Source organism: Anguilla rostrata, chromosome 13, assembly GCF_018555375.3.
Source record: "Anguilla rostrata isolate EN2019 chromosome 13, ASM1855537v3, whole genome shotgun sequence".
In the NCBI taxonomy this organism is placed as follows: Eukaryota; Metazoa; Chordata; class Actinopteri; order Anguilliformes; family Anguillidae; genus Anguilla; species Anguilla rostrata.
In genome coordinates, this window is record NC_057945.1 from 5,230,669 (window position 1) to 5,251,999 (window position 21,331).

Below are 21,331 nucleotides of genomic sequence, written 5' to 3' on the forward strand. Positions count from 1 at the left end.
GTTTAAAATACAAATTTGTACATTTTTCTTCAAGTGGTGTAACCCAATTCTAAAATTTTTTGAAAACCTGGCCATGTAACCTATTTTAACCTTGACTTGAATTTTGCTTGACACCACATAACCACATGGATATTTTAAGCTTTCATAAGCTTTACAGTTTTAAAGCAGTTTTATTTTCCAAAATTTATTTACATTTATTTTCCATAATCAAAAATTACAGACAACATAAAAAATTATAATTGGTTTCTTTATTCTCATAGTATACAATAAGTACAGTTGTACTATACAGTAGTTAAGGAGGCAATTCTCTTATTTTCCTCTTCATTTGCTATTTCTGACATTTCACAAACCTAATAACACTTGTAACATTATATTTTACGAACTTACTACAGTTGATGATCTCTTAAACGAGCATTCTGTGACACATTTCTTAACTTTGGACCTCTGTCACACTTTCATCCAAGTCTTTCTTTCATCCAAAATATTACCTTTTAACAAATTATTTGTGGATCCCTGGGCATATATAGTATAATATTGTGGCAGGGCTCGGTTTGTGGGGGAGGTTCATGGTAATCGGAGGACCACGCCTACTGGTTAAGTAAGCACACAGACCTGGAGTGCATCAATAATTAATCCAGGTATTTAAAGTGTGCTTTCTTCCCAGTAGGTTGCTGTGACCGAGAGATTCACAACCTGACAGGGAGAGGAAGTTGCCAGCAAGGAAAAGCTGTTTTGTAATTTTGGTTATTTTCGTCTTTGTTATTTTAATTTGTCGTGTTTCTTTATTATTTTTACCCGGATCCTGCGAGGGGAAGCTGTTTTATCTATTTTTGTAGTGGCCGCGTTCTCTTTCTCTCTCGCTCTTATAAACACCGGAATATTCCGGAATTCTCACATCTCCCTGTGTCCAACTCTTCTGTCCACCATACGGGTGTGTCGTGGCGTGCAACAAATATAGAAGAGGCAGACTTTAGTTTCTGTCATACTGTACACTGGACCATCATCTAACACATCAAGTGTGACCAGACTCATAGGTTTGTAAACCTGGCTGATGCAAAAAGCTTGTTTTCATTCGACAGACATAAAAATGGGGGAAGGGGAGGGATGTGGTGAGATTACTGTTAGGAAACATAGTGTTGTGCTTTGGTATGCCTACAGAATTACCATTGCTTGAAGTTATTCTAAAGAGCTTAGTATTCACACTACTGTCTGAAGCTGGCAGTCAGTAGCATACTCCTATATTAAGGCCCTTTTCGTGTTCAGACCAAACCAAACTTACCCAGAATTGGATTATAATAAACCACGGTTAATGTTAGCAACTTGGCAATGGAGGCATACTATCTAACAGTTAGGATTGCTCCTGAGAGGGTCAAAAATAAGATAACCAGCTAGCTTGCTTATTTCGAGAGCTGATGTAAGCAATTTCACCAGGTCAAGGGTTGATATTATAATAGTTATGGTTTGGGGGTCCCACCTATACAAATGCTCGCTTTTCCCTTGGTTTATCTATTTATTTGTTTGGTTAGTTATCACTCTTCTGCTGTGATGTCAGGAAGCTGGACCCCCCTGTCTAGTACAGGTCGTTTCAGTTAGGGCCTAATAAATTTGTGGAAACCACAGGAGGGAAGATGGTTTTTCAGCACTGGGTTTTTTTCAGTAATTTTCAGATTCAGTGATATACAGTTTAGAGGAAAGACTAAGACATCATGCATCATGTTCATGTACACTTCTCCTGTGATATAGGAAAAATCAGCTTTTTACTCTGCCTTTTTGAGGTTTTCCTGTGCTTTCCCAAGGCTGTGGGTTTTTTAGAGTTTGAAGTGTATATCCACCATGCCCCAGAAATTAAGTTTCGTTTTTTTATTTTATTTTTTGGAATAAAACCCCAATAATTAATCAAACTCCAAAATACCTGAAAAAGCATTCATGGTCAGGACTGAGCTAATCCTGGGAACAAGGGTTCATCTCTCCCGGAGACAGAGGTTCATGCTCAGAGTCATGCTCATGCCACATTGCTATATTGGGGGGAGGGGAACGGTGTACAGTTTCATACAATTAGGGACTTGCATCTGGGATAAAACTGCTTATTTGAGTACAGATATAATAATATAAAGGCATATTTTGCATTTATGGATAATACATAGACTACTGTAACATTATCCTCTTCTGACCTGATCATACTGATAGTTGTTGTGTAGTAGTGGTGTTATGTGGATATGGCTTTGGATGCATTTCATGTTGGTGGTAGCTAGGGCTGTTTGATGGTGTAGGCCTTTTTCTCTTTTTAAATTTAATTCAAGGAAAACTTTCTATGCTCTGTAGGCACAGTTTAATGCAGGGCATTGCTAAGAGGCATTTCTGCTCTGTGGTAGTCTATTGCATAAGATAAGCCTGTTTTTCCTCTCTACCAGTGAGGTCATGTTGCCATTTCATACCGTAGCTATGGCCAACATTGAACTGTCAGTATTTACAAGTCATGGCAAGATGTTGCAGATCAAAAATTGGTACAAGCTCAAGAAATCAATTAATAAGAAAGAGTTATTACGTTAAATATGGTAGCCAACTATGTATTTAAATGTTTTACATGCAGCTAATTTAATTTGGTAACCAAACTAAGGATAAACTGCTTCTGAGATAAGGAAGCCATGTTAGATCTGATTAAATTCATATTGAGTAAATATCGTATTTATCGAATGTTGGGGTTTTGAGTGCACTGTGAAGATCCGGTTGAGCAAGAAAGAAGTGCTTTTAAATTGGTAAGCTACCCCCCTTGTTTCATTAAAGCCCTGACCCTTCTGGAACGTTAATGCGACACATTATTATTTAGACTATTAGTACTGCTACCGTTCATTTGCATTTACATTTGACTCGCTGCTCAATCTTATGGTGTGCAATATTATTGTGCTGCTGATTATATTTGTGAGTAGTGACTAGACCTCAAGCTATGATTGATGTGTTTTTTTTATGTGTGCGCTGTTTGTTGAGTAGCAGTAACATACGGGCAGTGTACTGGCTCTACATTCACGTTCAGTACGCTGCTGCTCCTCTGTCATGCCCAGTTGTCTAAGAGCAGGAATAATTCAGACATGTGAGCTGCTGTTGAATCGGTTACACTTTATTTGTGAGTAGGCGGCCTAAACCTGGCCCTTATGCTCTTCCATGCTATCAAACTTGGGGGGAAGGGGGGCGGGGTTAGGGGCCGAAGTGTTGTCATAGCCCCAGGGCCCACGTAGTCTTAATCCGGCCCTGATGCATGTTGGGACACATACACATTGTGAGTCATGTGAGCTCCTATCGGCCGATACAGCTTTTCATGACAAACACCAAATTTGTTTAACGGGAGCCAGAAAAACTTGGGTGAGATCGCAGGTATTTCAAATTCCTAACACCATTTCTTTCTTGTCAGTCTCCACATCTATTGTTTCAATACACAGAATTAAGGAATGGCTGCCCTATTCTCAATGAATGAAATATCTGTGAATCTGTAACGTCTATAGCCATTTCTCCTTTTGCTCATCTGCCAGACTGTTTCTTTCACTTTGTACAAAGGACACAGACTGCTAAAACATTATTTATCATAAAATAAGTTATTGTACTTCATAATCTCATTTAAATAAAAAATAAAGGTAATATTTTCTATATGTACACAAAGTGCAACTCCATATGACTGTTTATTGAAGAAAAATGTGCCAGCACTTTTTCATTGTCTCCTGAGCACAATGACACAATATACCTCTGAGCTGACAGTGCAGACCAACATAATGTCTGGATCCATCACTGAATTTCAGCCTCCAGGTCCAGGCTGAGAGATGCCCAGTCACACTAGTCCTGAACTTCAAGCAACCGCCACCAACAGCTGGAATCATCCCACTTAACTGCACCTCATTTTCCAGTGTCACCAGATTTAAATCCCAGCATATCAGTTTGACAAACACGCCTCCTCATGGTACATATGGGTGCACTTGAGATAGTGCCTTATGCATCCAGATTGGAGAATGGCATCTGCGAACCTGCACAACCAGTTGCTAGACGGTCATGATCTGTCCAATGCTATAACCATATCATGCCTTGCGCATAAACAGAAGTAGCTGAATTTTAATATGAACTGGTCAGAGAAAGCAGGCCTATACAATCTTACAAAATCCACCTGCACCTCTACAAAATCTTATAAAAGAAAGTTTTAAAATTGTTTGACGATACTATAAATTTACGTGTCAGCTGTGTGATTTTAGAAAATGGTTTTCCCCTCTTTCTCCCCAGTCTGGAATGCCCAATCTCCAGCGCTCATTGGCCAAACTTCACAATCAACTCAGAAGCTCAGGAGAGCACAGATGCACATGTGCTCCCTTTCCAAAACATGCTCTTACCCAGAAAAAACTTAACAATGTCACATAAACACAAGCGTGTTCTTCGGTAATGTTAGCAATAGTGCAGACCTGGCTAACAACTTTCCCGAACCCGCGAGTAAAGATGCGCCATCACTAAAGTGAGCTAACTCTGCTAACCAAGAACCGAAGTATAAATTCTAAATAGATAAAGGCTACATCCATGACAAGCCCAAAATAGGGAAACATAAAACCACAAAAATATAACCTTAAACTATAAAATGCCATAGCCTAAACTAATACAAATAGTGGGAGTGCTATGGGTCTGGAGATGGGACAGGAATGAAGATGCAGTCTGGATCTTCAGTCTGCATCAGAAAATAGTCAATGATTCTGTTGTCCTGACCAATAAGGGAAGTTTTGTTCAGCCACTGTGAGGCCAGAACAGACAGGGCCAGAATAAACTCAACCACGCAGAAAGGGAACAGCCAGTTGCTCGAGGTTGTGTAACGGAGCAATATGACCAGGGTGAAGGGTTTAAAGATTGATTAAAGGTATGGTGAAGCTGTTCCATTCACTTCCCTGTAAGCTAGCACCCAAGATTTAAAATTGACGTGAGCTGTAACAGGCAGTCGCTGAAGTGTGATCCTCTTCACCCGCTCAGTGGTGTGACATGAGCAAGCTTGTTCTAATGTAAGCTGTAGGCAACGCAAGGAAATTCTGAGGATCACCACCATAAAAACGGTACGAGAAAACATGGGCGAAGACAATAGACCCAAGGGACTGCATATACGGGGAAAAGAGGAGGGGACCAAGCACTGAGCCTTGAGGGACACCTATAGGAAGGTCCTGGGCCTGAGACAAGCCATTATTCCAGGAAACCCCAAAGGACTATCCAGAGCTTTCAGCTGCCACTTCTTATCATAATGCAATTTACAAGTCGGGCTCAGGGATATCAGTTGGATGAAGACCTGTAAACCTGTAGTATACTTCCAAAACACACGTAGCATTCCCACTCCATACAGAAGGGCCACTTACAGTGTCAAACCAGAGACACGCAATTTTGGGTTACTCTGATCTCACCATCAGCAAGTTCAGCATAAACTGCACAGTATCTCAAGCGCACCCATTGACTCTTCCCTTGTAGTGTTTTTGTGGGTTTGTGGATGGATCCAGCATGAACAAGCTCTCTGGTCTATGTGCACTTTATTTTGGAGTATTTATTGCTAAGTTTCAGACTGGACTGTCGTTTTCATACGTATGACTGGAGCCTCAACAGAATAACTCTAACACTCTAGACTTGCTCGCTGGGCTTACCTCGTCAGTCCGTTAACATTTAATCAAAGATTAATTTTTTCCTTTTCGGCTTAAGCACAAACATATTCCGTTCACAGTTTCTTTGACCATAAATTCAACTCAAAAGATTACAGGACACACTAATTTTTTTGCATTGCAAAAAACAGCCACTAACTGTAAGCCTGGCAGATAAAACAACATCTCTATATTTTACTTATTCAGTCATTCAGTTGTTGTTTTCAGAATAAAAACAAACATTTAAAAAACTGCACCAACACCAGCACCCTGAACCACTAACCACTAAAGACAACAACTACAAAACAATTATGTGACAGTAAAAAGATAAAATTACAGATCTAACAAAGAGAAATGACTAGCCCAGACATAAATACACACATTAAAAAACCTGGGTTTGGGCAACAGTCTCCCCTGCCACACTATATTACAGGAGAGCTGTTAAAAGAGGGAAAAGTTTGTGTGCGCAAGGCATGACTGCCTGCGTGACGTTACTGTTAGTCAATGTGACAGGGGAACTGTGGGTTAGGGTAGATAGGGGAGTTTAGGAGTTAAGAGTGTAAGTGGTGGTTGTACATCTGAGACTGGGGGAGGTAACTGGAGCCAGGGATTCTATGGTACAGAGGGGGAGGGGCGTTACTGGAGGTAGGGCTTCTATGGTACAGAGAATGAAGGGTATTACTGGAGGTAGGGCCTCTATGGTACAGAGAATGAAAGGTATTACTAGAGGTAGGGCCTCTATGGTACAGAGAATGAAGGGTATTACTGGAGATAGGGCTTCTATGGTACAGAGAATGAAGGGTATTACTGGAGGTAGGGCCTCTATGGTACAGAGAATGAAGGGTATTACTGGAGGTAGGGCCTCTATGGTACAGAGAATGAAGGGTATTACTGGAGGTAGGGCCTCTATGGTACAGAGGGGGAGGGGTTTAACTGCTGCTGTAAAACCAGCAGGCTGTGATGTCCTGCAGAGTTCCTGCCGTCCCCAAGTCCCCACCACTGCTGCAGCCTCCAGGCACCTCCCTCACTCACTGTCACTCCTGCGGAGAGAGAGACGTCTCACAAACACACACACACACAAGGACACACATACACACACGCACACACACACAAGGACACACACACACACACACACACACAAGGACACACACACACACACACACAAGGACACACATGTAAGAAGAAGACACACAAACACATCAAAAAAACTATGAGCATACCATAATTATCAGCCTAATTCAGTTATGGCTCTATTGCGAAGTCAATGTTAGGCATGTTTTCTAAGTAGGTATGGCTTGCACATGTTCAATATTGGGAGGCACTTCCTTGCATGTACTGGAAAATGTTCATTTGCTGGGTTCATGTACATGCCCAGGTGTGGACAAATCTACTGGCCCTAGAATTGAACTTACACTGCATTTCTAGAATCTCCAACTCCTCAAAACACAGATCACTAATTATGAGACTAATTGAGACTAACTAACACAGAGACTAATTATGAAAAACTATGACATGAACCACTACTGTAGTGCCCCTTTTTTAAAGTTTAAAATGACATACTCAAAAAAATGGTTGCTATTCTTGAACCCTATTGACTACAGGCAGAGTCATGGTCTCTTCTGAAAGATAACCTTTGGGGGTTTGTTTTGCGAGAGTAAATATTACTGAACACAGTGGACATTTTTTTCTCGCTTAAAACATTATTATTTTTTGAGTGGATAAAGATACGTGTGGCTGTGCCTGGTCAGCTTAGAAATACAATAGAGTGACCGCCAAAATGCGGGACAAATCCTGGTTCAAATTTGATGACAATATCACCCAAAATGAGTATTTTGCATTATTTTTCAGTCAAGGCGGGTTTCCAGAAAGGTCATTTGGAGACTCCAAAAGGACACTTGGTAACCAAATGATACTATGGGTCTTTAGAGGAGTAAAATACTGTAGTGTACATTGCATACTACATGCTAGTGAAAGACGTGTGGAGAAATAAGCTCACTTTCCCCCTGCATGTCACCCTCCCTCTCCCTTCCCCCTCCCTCTCTTTGCTCTCCCCTTGCCACATCTAGCAACAGCAGGTCTGGAAGACTAGAAAATAAGCTATCTATCTAGTTTACTAAAAAAACAGCTTAAAACAGTTCCTGGAAACAGATAAAAACAAAAGAAACACTGAAATTCTGGCCTTCCTTAGAGCCATGCTACGCACACTTCTGCATTATATGCAGTTCCATCACAGCGGGAACAATATGCTCACAAAACAGTCTTGTTGAATTTCTAATTTGTTTTATGGGCGGCAGTGTAGTAGAATGGGTAAGGAACTGGGCTTGTAACCTACAGGTCACAGGTTCGATTCCTGGGAAGGACAATGTTGTTGATCCCTTGAGCAAGGTACTTAACCTGCATTGCTTCAGTATATGTCCAGCTGTATAAATGGATGCAATGTTAATGCTATGGAAAAGTTGTCGTTCTGTCGCTCTGGATAAGAGCGTCTGCTAAATGCCTGTAATGTAATGTAATGTTATATGTTTATTCTTGAGACCCTTGAATTTGTCAAGGTGAATTACAACAGTAAACATTCCCAGAGAATATGTTCGCGTAGTGTGTCTGAGAGCTACACTGTTCAGCCTACAAGGTTTGTTGTTCTGTAATAAATTCCGATTTCCTCCAAAAAATCCTGTGTCTTAACAGGACAGGGAAGCTGTGAGAACTTTGTTAATGAAATGAGACCCGTTTGCTCCAGCTCTTTCCCTCTCTGTCAGTTCAGCATTTTGTAAAACAGATTTTTATATGCGCATTGTTCACAGATGAGAATAAATCAGCCACAGACTTCATGTGCTACTGCCTACCGAGGGCTCAGACAATTGAGGACTATATTTGCAGACATGCTGCTGTGATAGTGTGCAATTTCAGCACCGCAAAGGAATCTCAATGGACAGCAGAATCTCATAGGTCAGCAGAATCTCACTGGACAGCCAAATCTCATTGGACAGCAGAATCTCATTGGACAGCAGAATCTCATAGGACAGCAGAATCTCATTGCAACCACACAGAGCAGGAAACGAACATTCTGAAGCAACAGCAATAGAAATTAAAAGAGAGAGAGAAAGAGAGAGAGAGAGAGAAGGATGAAAAAAGAGGTGGTGGAGTGGAGGGTGACGCAGATGTAGCAGGGGCCGTGAACAAAAAAAGAACGGAAACCTGCCAAATCTCTACTTTGCAGAAAAAGAGAAAGAAAGGGGAACGTTGTGTAGGATTTCGCGCCCTTGCCTTTTTGGAGAGAATTGGGCGGGTGTCCTTGTGATTTGAGCTGAGTGATTTCCACACGGTAGTTTTAGACATTTCGTCAGAGATATTAATGTCTGATGGGTCACACCTAGAACAGAATACCACAGTTTAACACCTACAGGGACAGCATGCTGGGGAGGCCAGGGGTGGGAAGGAACAGGGTCTGGGCAGAGGAGGAAAATCTAGGATCGGAAAGTAAAAGTCCTCCCCAGTATTTTGCTTATGAGCACAGTTATTCAGCCAGGTAGAACTAGTTAGTAAAATGAGCTGTCGGAGTTCATGGGTGGAAGAAACACACGGCAGGACTTTTACATTCTGACCCCATGGACTTTCCACCTCCGGGTCCGGGTTCGAGTCACTGAGCTGGTCCTGTTCCAGCAGTGCTGGTGCACCTCGAAGCCCTGTCGCTGTTACACTTGCAGAAAACTAGGCAACCAGGCACCACGCATCTTACCTGCGTCTCTCACTAGCTGTGAAAGTCAAGCATTCTGTTAAGCACATGCAGGTACAGTATAAGCTTAAAACGCCACATGCTGGACACACAAAAAAGGACATTTACAATATGATCAGCTTTGTTCCTTTATGGTTCTAACTGCTAAGAGTGACAGGGATTGTGGAACTGTGAAACCCTGTAAAGTAGACCAACCCAAATTATTATTAAAATTAAGTTATTGAGTTATATTTCATAAAGAATAAATCCATGTCCCACCCCCCATGATAATTTCATTTTGTAGAACTAAAACATGCACACTTACATACAAGCTGCTAAACAATCTACCAGTGTACATAATTTTACACTTTGTAATGAGGATCAAGCTCCTATCTAACACTGTTCTCCATGTGATTGACTTGACAACTTCATGCTTGGCACCTTGTGTGACAAAGAAAGGCATTTTACTGAAGTTTCTACGGTTGTTTCAAGCTCATGTACATTTCTGAAAAGGCAGAGGAATATTGAACATGCACTGTTACGTCCCTTGCCTCTGCTTGCCTGGGTAGTGCAGGTGGAGGTAATTACCTAATTACTTAATTGCCTGATTGCCTCCACCTGCCTGCGGCCTAATATATACCCGGTAGTATGAGGCTGAAGGAGATCTTCTTTGGGGCTGTGTGTGGTTTGTAGTTTGTGGTTTTTGTGGGGATCTTTCTGTTTGGTGAACTTTGTGGGTTTTTCGTTTGTTGTAGTTTGCGTTTTTGTTTGTAATTTATACTAACAAATGTCTGGGTTTTTGTTTTTTTAAATCAGTTTCTGGATTGTTTTTTGGTGTATTTGGACTTGTTTGTTGCGGCCCTTCGCGTCGGAGACGGTCAGCCTGCATGTCAGCTCTGGTGCAGACCGGTGATAACGAACCCGGCACAGCGGCGTTCATGTGGGGCCCTATTCAGACTGAACACATTTAAACACCTGCTGTCGCTAAGTCAAAGCTACATGTGCTTTCTTAAGCATGTTTCCTCAGTGATTTCCCCCCGTTACCAGCAGCCCATCTTACCTGTGCTCGCTGATTTTGGGGGGCTGCAGGAGGTTGCTGCTTTCCATGGGAATTTGGACAGAGGCCTTGTCCTGCTTCCTCTCCTTCGCTTCTGTCCCCAGCATGATCTCAGTCTCCTGTGGGACACAGCAGCAGTGAAAAGCCCCGTCTGCACGGCAGGCCTACTCCCAAACTCAGCATGGGGCACAGCATGGGCACAGCAGTCCCAAACTCAGCATGGGGCACAGCATGGGCACAGCAGTCCCAAACTCAGCATGGGGCACAGCATGGGCACAGCAGTCCCAAACTCAGCATGGGCACAGCAGCCCCAAACTCAGCATGGGCACAGCATGGGCACAGCACTCCCACACTCAGCATGGGGCACAGCACTCCCACACTCAGCATGGGGCACAGCACTCCCAAACTCAGCATGGGCACAGCACTCCCAAACTCAGCATGGGGCACAGCATGGGCACAGCAGCCCCAAACTCAGCATGGGCACAGCACTCCCAAACTAAGCATGGGGCACAGCACTCCCAAACTCAGCACTGGGTACAGCACTCCCCAACTCAGCATGAGCACATTTGGAAGGGTGCTGGAAGGGTCTTGTCAGACTGCATATAGTACAAACGTACATATGCAAATTCATATGCCAGCAAACCAGGGCTGGCAACAGTATGATCACTGCTCTAAAGAGTGGGTAATGGATGATGACATGGAGAGCGCACACACACACATGCACACACACACACACACACATGCACACGCAAGCACACGCACCCACACACATGCACACGCACACACACACACACACAAGCACACACACCCACATGCTGTATGGTAACGGTAGAGTGAAATTATTATTAGTTATTTGTGCAATCTACTGATCCCTCAATGTGTCTCCAAGTACTAAATAAAGGTTGCATACTTAAGGCATTTAGTGCCATATTGACTAAGCATGCTGCAAATTACCATCAGGGCTGAGAAATTACGCATTGCTGATTTAGCAGGTATTTACTGGTTATGTAAATGAGCACAGCTGCAGCAAGTTCATTTAAATGCATTGCCAGTCTCGCGGATGGGAAGAAAGCACAGCAATGGAGTGCAAAATAAAATGTAAGTTCTCGTCCGTGGAGCTGGAAACATTGATTTATGAAACCACCGAACACATTTTAGAACTGCAGCCCCGCAGTGTTGTTCCAGCTGAGAGAAGCACCCCAGCTAATCCAGTCATTGGGCCAACCGCCTTCCGTCCTTCCCCTTTCCGTCCTTCCCCAGACCTTGAAATGCATTTTGAGTGTGATGGTGCTGGTTCTGTGTGCCGGCCCTCATCCTGACAGAGGCCGTCTCGTTAGCAGACGCAGTTTCGTTAGCAGGCGGAGGCGCTGGCTACACCCCCTGTGGACCTGCCACTCGGGTCCTTCCTCAGCGGCACCTGAGATCGATATCCAATCAGCAGCCACAAATTAAAAGCTCAGCACCTGTGGCTGTACCTTCCGTAAACGGGCCGCGGGACCTCCCCTGAACCCCTGCCAGCTGATCTTGTGATTGCTGGATGCAATCGTAACGACGGCTCACGTCGATGTGTCAAATGGATTTTTGCGTTCAAAAAGACAACAGAACGTTTTTTTTTTTTTGGCTGTGGGTACAGAGGATGTTTTGTCAGCGCTGCACAACCCTGCCACAGCGTTGCTGCGGTTATGGCTGTGTCCCTCAGGTGATCCTGCCTAACAGTTTGAGTGCACACTGTAATAAAAAGTTCAGAATACTCACTCAATCATAAGCTTTCTAACAATGAACTTATCTGAACAAATCAACTAATGAATTTTAGTTGGCATAACGACTTAAAAAAAGCTAAAAACTGACAAATGTAGTGAAGCAAGTTGCCTTGAAATTTTGAGTGTTCTGACTTTTTTTTTTTTTTACAGTGTATATATCTCAAGCATCTGGAAGTCCATTCTGCGAAAGGAAGCGATGGGTTAGTATGATGGGTTAGTCTTTTAACCACAGTTCCCTAAAAGAGTAGCCTTCCCAAGGGGATCTAATGTAGAAAAGTAGCTCAATAGTGGTCTTATTCCCACTATGACCACACATGCTGATGTAAGTGGCAGGCTTAGGCCTACAGTTGTCAAGCCAAAGTAGTCATGTGACATACAATATCCCAACCTCCTGGTATTCCTTTCCTCGTCTAGGATACCGTGGTTGTGTGAATGAGGCATTACTGCTGCTGAGCGGATTGGCTGGAAGAAGGGCCTGTGGGCGGGACGCTAATGTGCTGGGCCAGTACCTCCTCAGCCTTCTTAGACGCATCGTCCAGCTTTTTCTTCTTGCTCTCCGGCATGAGGTCATCCAGGTAGCTGAGCTCTCTTTTGGAGAAGCACAGATCCAGCAGCTTACGAATGAACACCAGAGCCAGCACCTGGGAACAGAGAGAGAAAGGGAATGCCGCTGTCCGTTTCTGTAAGACCACTGTAACCCCCAAACCAGAGCAACACCGTCTGCCTGTAGGAACACTGTCTCTCTAACTCCCTCTCCACAGCAACACCGTCTGCCTGTAGGAACACTGTCTCTCTAACACCCTCTCCACAGCAACACCGTCTGCCTGTAGGAGCACTGTCTCTCTAACTCCCTCTCCACAGCAACACCGTCTGCCTGTAGGAGCACTGTCTCTCTAACTCCCTCTCCACAGCAACACCGTCTGCCTGTAGGAACACTGTCTCTCTAACTCCCTCTCCACAGCAACACCGTCTGCCTGTAGGAACACTGTCTCTCTAACTCCCTCTCCACAGCAACACTGTCTGCCTGTAGGAGCACTGTCTCTCTAACTCCCTCTCCACAGCAACACCGTCTGCCTGTAGGAACACTGTCTCTCTAACTCCCTCTCCACAGCAACACCGTATGCCTGTAGGAACACTGTCTCTCTAACTCCCTCTCCACAGCAACACCGTATGCCTGTAGGAACACTGTCTCTCTAACTCCCTCTCCACAGCAACACTGTCTGCCTGTAGGAACACTGTCTCTCTAACTCCCTCTCCACAGCAACACCTACATTAATATACATTATTTTGCATGTACTTTCCATTTTACGTGCTAGTTTAGCACTTCAGGCTACAATGTGCCCGAACACGCCATCTATTTGCTCAGATAGATTCCCTTTACCTATCTGTTACCATTCAGCTTGTCTTTAACTGCTGATAAGACTTGGGGTCAATTTCAAATGTTAATAGAATCAAAATAATGATCTAATGTGCCCTGACACCATTAAAGAAAAACATGCTGGTAAGAGTTTTCCAATTCCAACTCAATTCAGCCTTTTGGAGCAATTAACTAAAATGCAATTCATTCATTGAAAAATCATCAAGAAAATTATGGGCATTTTTCAATTCATGAATTTAATTGCATTAAACTTCCTGAACTGACGTGGAATTTACTCCAAACCCCAATGCATTTATTTTGCCCACTACAAAGACGAGAGTTGCACTGATGGCAGCTTGAAGTTGAAATGTCTGCTTTAAATTGTTATTTCTATTTTCATGCATTCCATTTTTTTTTTTTTTTTTTACTAAAGACCCCCAGTGTCTGCTCTTGAGCAGAGTGCAGACAGCGCAGTTGTAATGGCGGCGGCGGCGGTCGGTACCATCATGGGGAAGACGATGGCGGCGGGGGAGGTCTTGATCACCCACAGCAGCACCAGGCAGGTGAGCTGCGTCAGGGTGAACAGGTGCACCTTCCGCAGGGGCACGTGCCGCAGGTAGATGAAGTCCGGCTGGTGCTTGGCCGGCATGCCGAACAGCTTCAGCCGGTCGAAGAACTGGGGAGGGAGGGCAGAGATAGACACAGCTGTGCTATCATTGGCTAATTTCTCTTCAGTCCTTCGGGTCAACCTATCCAGAGCATACACTGAAAACTGTCAATCACTGTTTCAGCATGCAAAATTTTCACTGCACAATTCTGAAAGACGTGTCCTGAGGGTGGGCGGAGTAGGTGTGTCCATCTCATTTGCATAAAGTGTTCTCTATGCAAATGAACTTGTACAGCAGAGCCACGCCAGGCTCATGAAGCTTGGGTCAATCTAGGCCTTGCAGATCAAATATGAATCAATATTTAGCAATTACATTGCCTATCTCTTGCCTCAAATCTTTTCAGAAACATACTTTAGCGGACTGGTTAGATATGGGAATATGGGAAAGTTCATGAAGAGCAAAATTTTCAGAATATTTCATGTTTAAGTCTGTACCCTGCAGAGGTGGCATTAACTTCTTCTCACTTAGAGATTCCACAAATCATGTAATTTGACCAGGGGTGCCCAAACTTTAGTGCATCACTGTATATACAGGAGTCCCCCCGAGCAGCTTGGGGCTCGATCCCCTATCATGCGGCCCTCTGACCACTACGCCCTTTTCTATCTGTTACCCTCTCTACTTCCTCCCTGTCTGAGGAAAGAAAGAAATACAAAAGGAAAGTGGACTATCCACTCAACTTTCAAAAATAAAAAGTAAATCTATGTGCAATGACGGACAGCCGGAAAATAACTGCAAACAACGGGCAAAAATGACCCACAACCAGTGTGCAAAGCTGGCAGAAACTTACCCATGAAGACATAAAGCTGTTATTGCAGAAAAAGGTGCTTCTACCAGTTATTAATGTGAGGGAACTGAGTACTTATGCAGCAAGTATTTATTTTCAGTTTTAAATACATCTTTTTTTTGCTGGTATGTAACTAATGTCACGTTTAAAAATGTAATGTTCGGTTATGTGTTAAACACATGAAATTGACTAAAAAATCATATATCATTCATAATCCAGCAGAATGTCCACTTTTGCCAGGCAGGTAATACACGGTGTCCTTGCCCCTTGGGTCCTGTGCGTTACCTGGATACCCTTCAGAGATGAGGCGCCCATGTAGAGGAACACTCCATAGAGAACAGGCATAGGAATGAACTGTAAAACACACAGGAAGACCTTCTGTTAGTGGGCTGAGCAGTAATTCAGTGGGACAGTTCATAGCCCTTGCTGCCCTGCACACATATGTGTACAGGCATACGGGCACTTGGGGACTGTGTAGCTATGAACTGCACACACACACACATAGTGACATTACCAGAGAGTTCTTTTAACTCAAAGCAGTCAACTTTGTAGGAACTCTTAAGTGAACCCGCATTCTATTCTACATTCAAACGTATTTGCTGTTGTGTTTGTAAGTGCTGTTGCATTTCTGAATACAATTGTTTTCTATGATTTGGCGTGGGGACGGGAGACTGTGACTGACCCTGGTCATAAAGACAGAGCAGCCAATGAGGGGACGGGAGACTGTGACTGACCCTGGTCATAAAGACAGAGCAGCCAATGAGGGGACGGGAGACTGTGACTGACCTGCAGAGCTCCAGTCATAAAGACGGAGCAGCCAATGAGGGGACGGGAGACTGTGACTGACCCTGGTCATAAAGACAGAGCAGCCAATGAGGGGACGGGAGACTGTGACTGACCCTGGTCATAAAGACAGAGCAGCCAATGAGGGGACGGGAGACTGTGACTGACCTGCAGAGCCCCGGTCATGAAAACGGAGCAGCCAATGAGGGGACGGGAGACTGTGACTGACCTGCAGAGCCCCGGTCATGAAGACGGAGCAGCCCATGAGCAGGAAGATGAGCAGGCCGGTGAGCCGCTGCTCGCGGATGCCCAGGAAGCGGGGCTGCTCCCCGGGGGCGGAGCTCTCCGACTCCAGCTTCAGGCTGTTGACGTGGGAGATGGAGAGCACGGTGGCCGCCACGAACCAGGGCAGCCCCATCACCGAGCAGATGGCCAGCATCACCCCCACCATCAGCAGGTCCAGGTGATACCCACAGCCTTTCTGCATGGGTGGGGGGACGGGTAGAGGGGGAGAGGGGGGCGCATGAGCCCACAGTTAAACCAATGTGCCGATGACAAAGGCATACAGAATAGCTCACACCATCATTACTGTATGTGTGTCTATGTTTGTGTATGCAAGCTCATTTGTGCCCTTGCTTTTATGTGTATGTGCTGCATCATCAACGGTAATTCAATTAACAGTAAGCTATGGGTGACAGTGGCACAGTTTTTGTTGTTTTGGCTTTGTACTCCAGCACATTTGCATTTGAAATGAAACAGTGAATATGAGGTTAAAATAAAACAGAATTTGATTTCAGCAGCGGAAGGACGGCCTGCTCTGAAGCAGGGAGCTCTTCACCAGAAGCTTGTGCTCCTTGCGATTGATGATGACGGCGGTGATCTGCTGGTCCATGAAGATCAGGATGGTGCACAGCAGCGCTGGGATGGAAGCGGCCAGGGCGGTCCACCAGGGGTTCGGGCCAATCGGGTTCATGATCCAGCCGCGGTCGTCTCTGGTTGGCTGCAGGCACAGAGCCGGGGAGGGCAGGCATGATGGGGTCAGTCAGGGGCTCATGGGTAACCATTCAAAGAGTCCAGCTTAATGCTTAGGACCTCAGGAACCCCATGCATTCTAATTCCCTTCAATTTCATTCTACCAAATCAATCCCATTCGGAAACTGCGCATTCCTTAGACTAAGAAAACAGGCGCCAATAAAATTAATAATTAATTTATAGATGCAACAATTTAATTTCATGATGCAATACATCTTTCATATTATTTGTTTTGCGCATTGTATTTTACTGAGTCACTTACATTGTGTATTCCTTTTAATTCAGTCAACATGCCAAAGACTATTTTCCGGACAGATCGCCAATCCATCACATGGCATTATGAAGTCAGATAAATATAGCTAATAGAAATGTTTCCTTGGATACACTGTACCCCATTCTCTAAGGAATTTCCTTGGATACATTGTACCCCATTCTCTAAGGCGTTTCCTTGGATACATTGTACCCCATTCTCTAAGGAATTTCCTTGGATACATTGTACCCCATTCTCTAAGGCGTTTCCTTGGATACATTGTACCCCATTCTCTAAGGCGTTTCCTTGGATACATTGTACCCCATTCTCTAAGGAATTTCCTTGGATACATTGTACCCCATTCTCTAAGGCGTTTCCTTGGATACATTGTACCCCATTCTCTAAGGCGTTTCCTTGGATACATTGTACCCCATTCTCTAAGGAATTTCCTTGGATACATTGTACCCCATTCTCTAAGGCGTTTCCTTGGATACATTGTACCCCATTCTCTAAGGAATTTCCTTGGATACATTGTACCCCATTCTCTAAGGAATTTCCTTGGATACATTGTACCCCATTCTCTAAGGCGTTTCCTTGGATACATTGTACCCCATTCTCTAAGGCGTTTCCTTGGATACACTGTGCCCCATTCTCTAAGGCGTTTCCTTGGATACACTGTGCCCCATTCTCCAAGGCTCCTACCTTGAACTTGCTGGGCACCTGCAGCTTCTGGGAGGGGATCCCGATAACGTAGTCAATCAGAACCATGAAGACGATGGTGAGGAAAACGGCGAAGTCACTGATCATGGACCGCACCTGAACGAACAGTGACAGAGCAGCGACAACATCAATCCATATCAGTACATTTTCTGAAACTTTATTAGCGATAGAAATACTATTTTGGAGTCAGACAACTGAAATAATATAAAATGAATCCCGTTCCAGTAGCACCGGGCAAGACTACACGCGTTCCTTCGCCACTCAGACTCTTCCGCTGTTTGGTTTGCGGAGGGGTTTCTTACAGTTGGTGACGTTGACGCGATAAGTTTTGGTTTCTTGCTGATGGTGACCTTTGGGGGACACACCATTTGGGGTATCTGAGGGGTTTCTTACAACCATGACTGCTCTGTGACAAACCCCCAGCCTTAATTATGTATATTATTAGGCATATAATGCACCGTGGGGTGGTGTTAAGCAATGTTTATGTTGTATATAGGCTATTACAGTACGCAATAAAAATGAATGTAGCTAAGTGTCCAACAGGGAGAATTATTTATTGTGGGACTGAAGCATTTGCGATGACGAAATCGACAGGAAAATAACGCAAAATAACCCAAGTTTGGGGCTTTATTGCGGGGTGTTTTAAGTTGTATCTGAATTCTGTGTTTACGTGAGGTCATTGTAGTTTCGTCTGTTGAAAACCCTGAAAAGTGCCAAACTCTGTGCCAAAAAGGTTTGGGGCATGCCCTGCCAAGGCTAGCTAGTCGACAGAGAACTGACAAATCCAGACAAAATACAGATTACATATACAATAGACGAATCGCAGCGTGATCTGTATGCTGAATACATCGCCTGGAGCTAACCGGCAACGATATCCATTGCGATTTGACAGAGGAAGAGACCAGCGTTCGGGCCAAATCCCAGCTGGTCCCTGGCTAAGAGTGAGAAGAATCTAATTTAGTTGCAACATTAGCCTGGCTAAATGCTTGATACCGAGCTGCGCATACCAACATATGCTCCAGTTATGTGCTGCCACTGCGATGTTCCTTTAGTGGTGGGATATTTTGTGTCATGATGAACAGAATTTATAATTTGTAAGTGGGTGTAAAAGAATGCAGTTGCTAACATACGTCAAAGAGAATATAGCAGGCATATAAAATGATCAGATACAAATAAAGAAATGTTCGATCTGTCATCATATAGTACTATATGGAGCTAAATGAACCTGTCGGTGTTGGCTGTGGTTGAAGGAACCATGGTTTTCTGGCTGATTCAGCTGGTCCTCCTGATGATAAAATCTGTTCATTTGTTCATTCATGTGGCAGACCCTGAGGCGATGGCAGAGGTGGGATGGCGGGTTACCTTTGTGGGGAAGTAGCGGCTGGTCTTGAACTGCTTCAGAAAGCTGGACATGAAGAACGTGGAGAAGAAGAGAATGGCGGACCAGAAGAGCACATCGGGGGTGTAAGGGCCATGGTGTCCACACGCCGTTCCCACAAACTGGCCCTGGAACTCCAAACACTCCTGCACATACACACACACACACACACACATGCACACACACACGCAGATGCACACGCACACGCACACACACACACACACATGCATACATACACAAACATACAGGCATGCACACACATACACACAGGCACATGCAGACACCACACAACATCAGATGCACACACACAACACACACTACACAACATACAGGCATGTTGCACATACACGAAATGGAGAGAGGATTTCTTGAATGTGGTCATGTATGTAAGTCATTGTTCATGTGAAGAAAACTGATCATCACAGTAGTTCCTACAGTCATGTATCCATGTTACCCGCATGCCCTGCGACCACTATCGCATCTGCATTGGCACATTTAGTGTTTTTTCCTTCATGCTAAAGTGAAATCTGAAGCAATGGGTTTTGTAGCGTCAGCCTGAACCTGCCATACCCCCTCCCCCCCAATATCACCCCACTGTGAGCTGTTTGCCCCAGAGGGCCCAGACCCCCCCCTCCACCCCCCCCCCACCCCCCCACTGTGAGCTGTCTGCCCCAAAGGACCCAAACCTCCACCCCCCCATATCATCCCACAGCTGTTTGCCCCAGCGGGCTCACCTTGACAGTGAGGTTGGCCCAGGGCACTGCAGAGGCTGTGATGTTCCTCTGGCTCCAGAGCTCCAGGGTAGTGTTGCTGGGGCTGTCGGGTGCAGCACACCTACAGCTGGGGGGGTGGGGGTAGGGGGAGAGACAGTGCAGAGAGAACGTCTGAGGGGTCTGTTAGGCTGTAAGTGGAATGAGAGGGGGCACAAATGGAAATTAGCAAACGATCAATTCCGCACAGACATCAGGAATATCTTCACACAGCGAGTAGTCCCTGTGTGGAACGGCTTCCCAGGGCATGTAGTAGAGGCAGCGACTCTGGGGGTTTTTCAGGACCAGGCTTGATACGGTGCTAAATACTAGCTACCAGTAGTTTGTAGATAAACGGAGAACATTAGGTACCCTTTAGCAGTAGGAAAAGGGTGAGCACTGTTGGATGGCCCATTCCTGTCGCCATGTTAAAAAGAAAAAAGAAAAAAGAAAAGGTTCTCCACCTGCATCTGCTCATCAGCAAATCAACAGCGAGTAAGCGGGCTGCTTTAAAGCAGCGATTTCCAAATTTTGGGTCGGGACGTACCAGTCGGTCACAAGATGCACTTGACAGATTTTACATTTGACACAGACAGTCACAGCAGCCAAATTAAACAATAGATTTATTACATGCATTGCATAAATTATAACGTATGTGCATGTGCTTCGACACATCACAAGACACTGTATTTCCATACTTACGTACAATAACCTATATTTTATTTAAGAGGAGGAGTCACAAGAATGTGTTTTATTAGTAAAAACTATAAAGGGTCATGCATAAAGTCAGGGAAGGACTGCTCTATGATTATGACTAATATCACTGCTGGCACTTCAGCTTCTACAACATGTACATATATCTGCAGAAGAACAGTTCTATTGTTCAAATATTGTTGTTCTTATCTCTCAATGTTGTGTGTGTGTGTATGTGTGTGCGTGTGTGTGTGTGCGTGTTGTGTGTGTTGCGTGTGTGCGTGTATGTGTGTGCGTGTATGTGGGTGTGTGCGTGTATGTGCCTGTGTGTGTGTGTGTGTGTGTGTGTGTGTGTGTGTGTTTGTGTGTGTGCGTGTGTGTATGCGTGTGTGTGTGCGTGTGGGTGTGTATGTGTGTGTGTGCGTGTATGTGTGTGCGTGTGTGTGTGTGCGTGTATGTGTGTGTGTGTGTGTGTGTGTGGTGGTGTGTGCGTGTGTGTGTGTGTGTGTGTGTGTGCGCATGTGTGTTTGGTGTGTGTGAGTGTGTGTTTGTGTGTGTGCGTGTGTGTGTATGTGTGTTTGGTGTGTGTGTGTGTGTGCGTGTGTGTGTGTGTGTGTGTGTATGTGTGTTTGGTGTGTGTGAGTGTGTGTGTGTGTGTATGTGTGTTTGGTGTGTGTGTGTGTTTGTGTGTTTGGTGTGCTGCAGAAGAACAGACTTTTCTCAGAAGCAGGACTGAACCACACGCTGCTGAA

At 44.5% G+C, this 21,331-nt stretch overlaps 1 protein-coding gene across 2 annotated transcripts in view; it reads right to left on the reverse strand.

Moving 5' to 3' along the window:
- Window positions 1-230: 230 nt before the first annotated feature.
- The window catches only part of slc4a8 (solute carrier family 4 member 8), a 68,170-nt gene continuing 47,069 nt past the window's right edge, over window positions 231-21,331 (reverse strand). Inside the window, exons 15-25 of one of the 2 annotated variants that reach the window (XM_064305815.1) lie at window positions 19,872-19,977; window positions 19,122-19,283; window positions 17,742-17,855; window positions 16,596-16,757; window positions 15,987-16,238; window positions 15,260-15,328; window positions 14,025-14,198; window positions 12,675-12,806; window positions 10,409-10,524; window positions 8,901-9,006; window positions 231-6,676 (exon numbers count right to left, since the gene is read on the reverse strand). In XM_064305815.1, the coding sequence (XP_064161885.1) occupies window positions 6,671-6,676; window positions 8,901-9,006; window positions 10,409-10,524; window positions 12,675-12,806; window positions 14,025-14,198; window positions 15,260-15,328; window positions 15,987-16,238; window positions 16,596-16,757; window positions 17,742-17,855; window positions 19,122-19,283; window positions 19,872-19,977 (1,399 nt within the window). In that variant the 3' untranslated portion in view covers window positions 231-6,670. The remainder of the gene's footprint in view (window positions 6,677-8,900; window positions 9,007-10,408; window positions 10,525-12,674; window positions 12,807-14,024; window positions 14,199-15,259; window positions 15,329-15,986; window positions 16,239-16,595; window positions 16,758-17,741; window positions 17,856-19,121; window positions 19,284-19,871; window positions 19,978-21,331) is intronic. The other variant, XM_064305816.1, reaches the window with a different exon arrangement.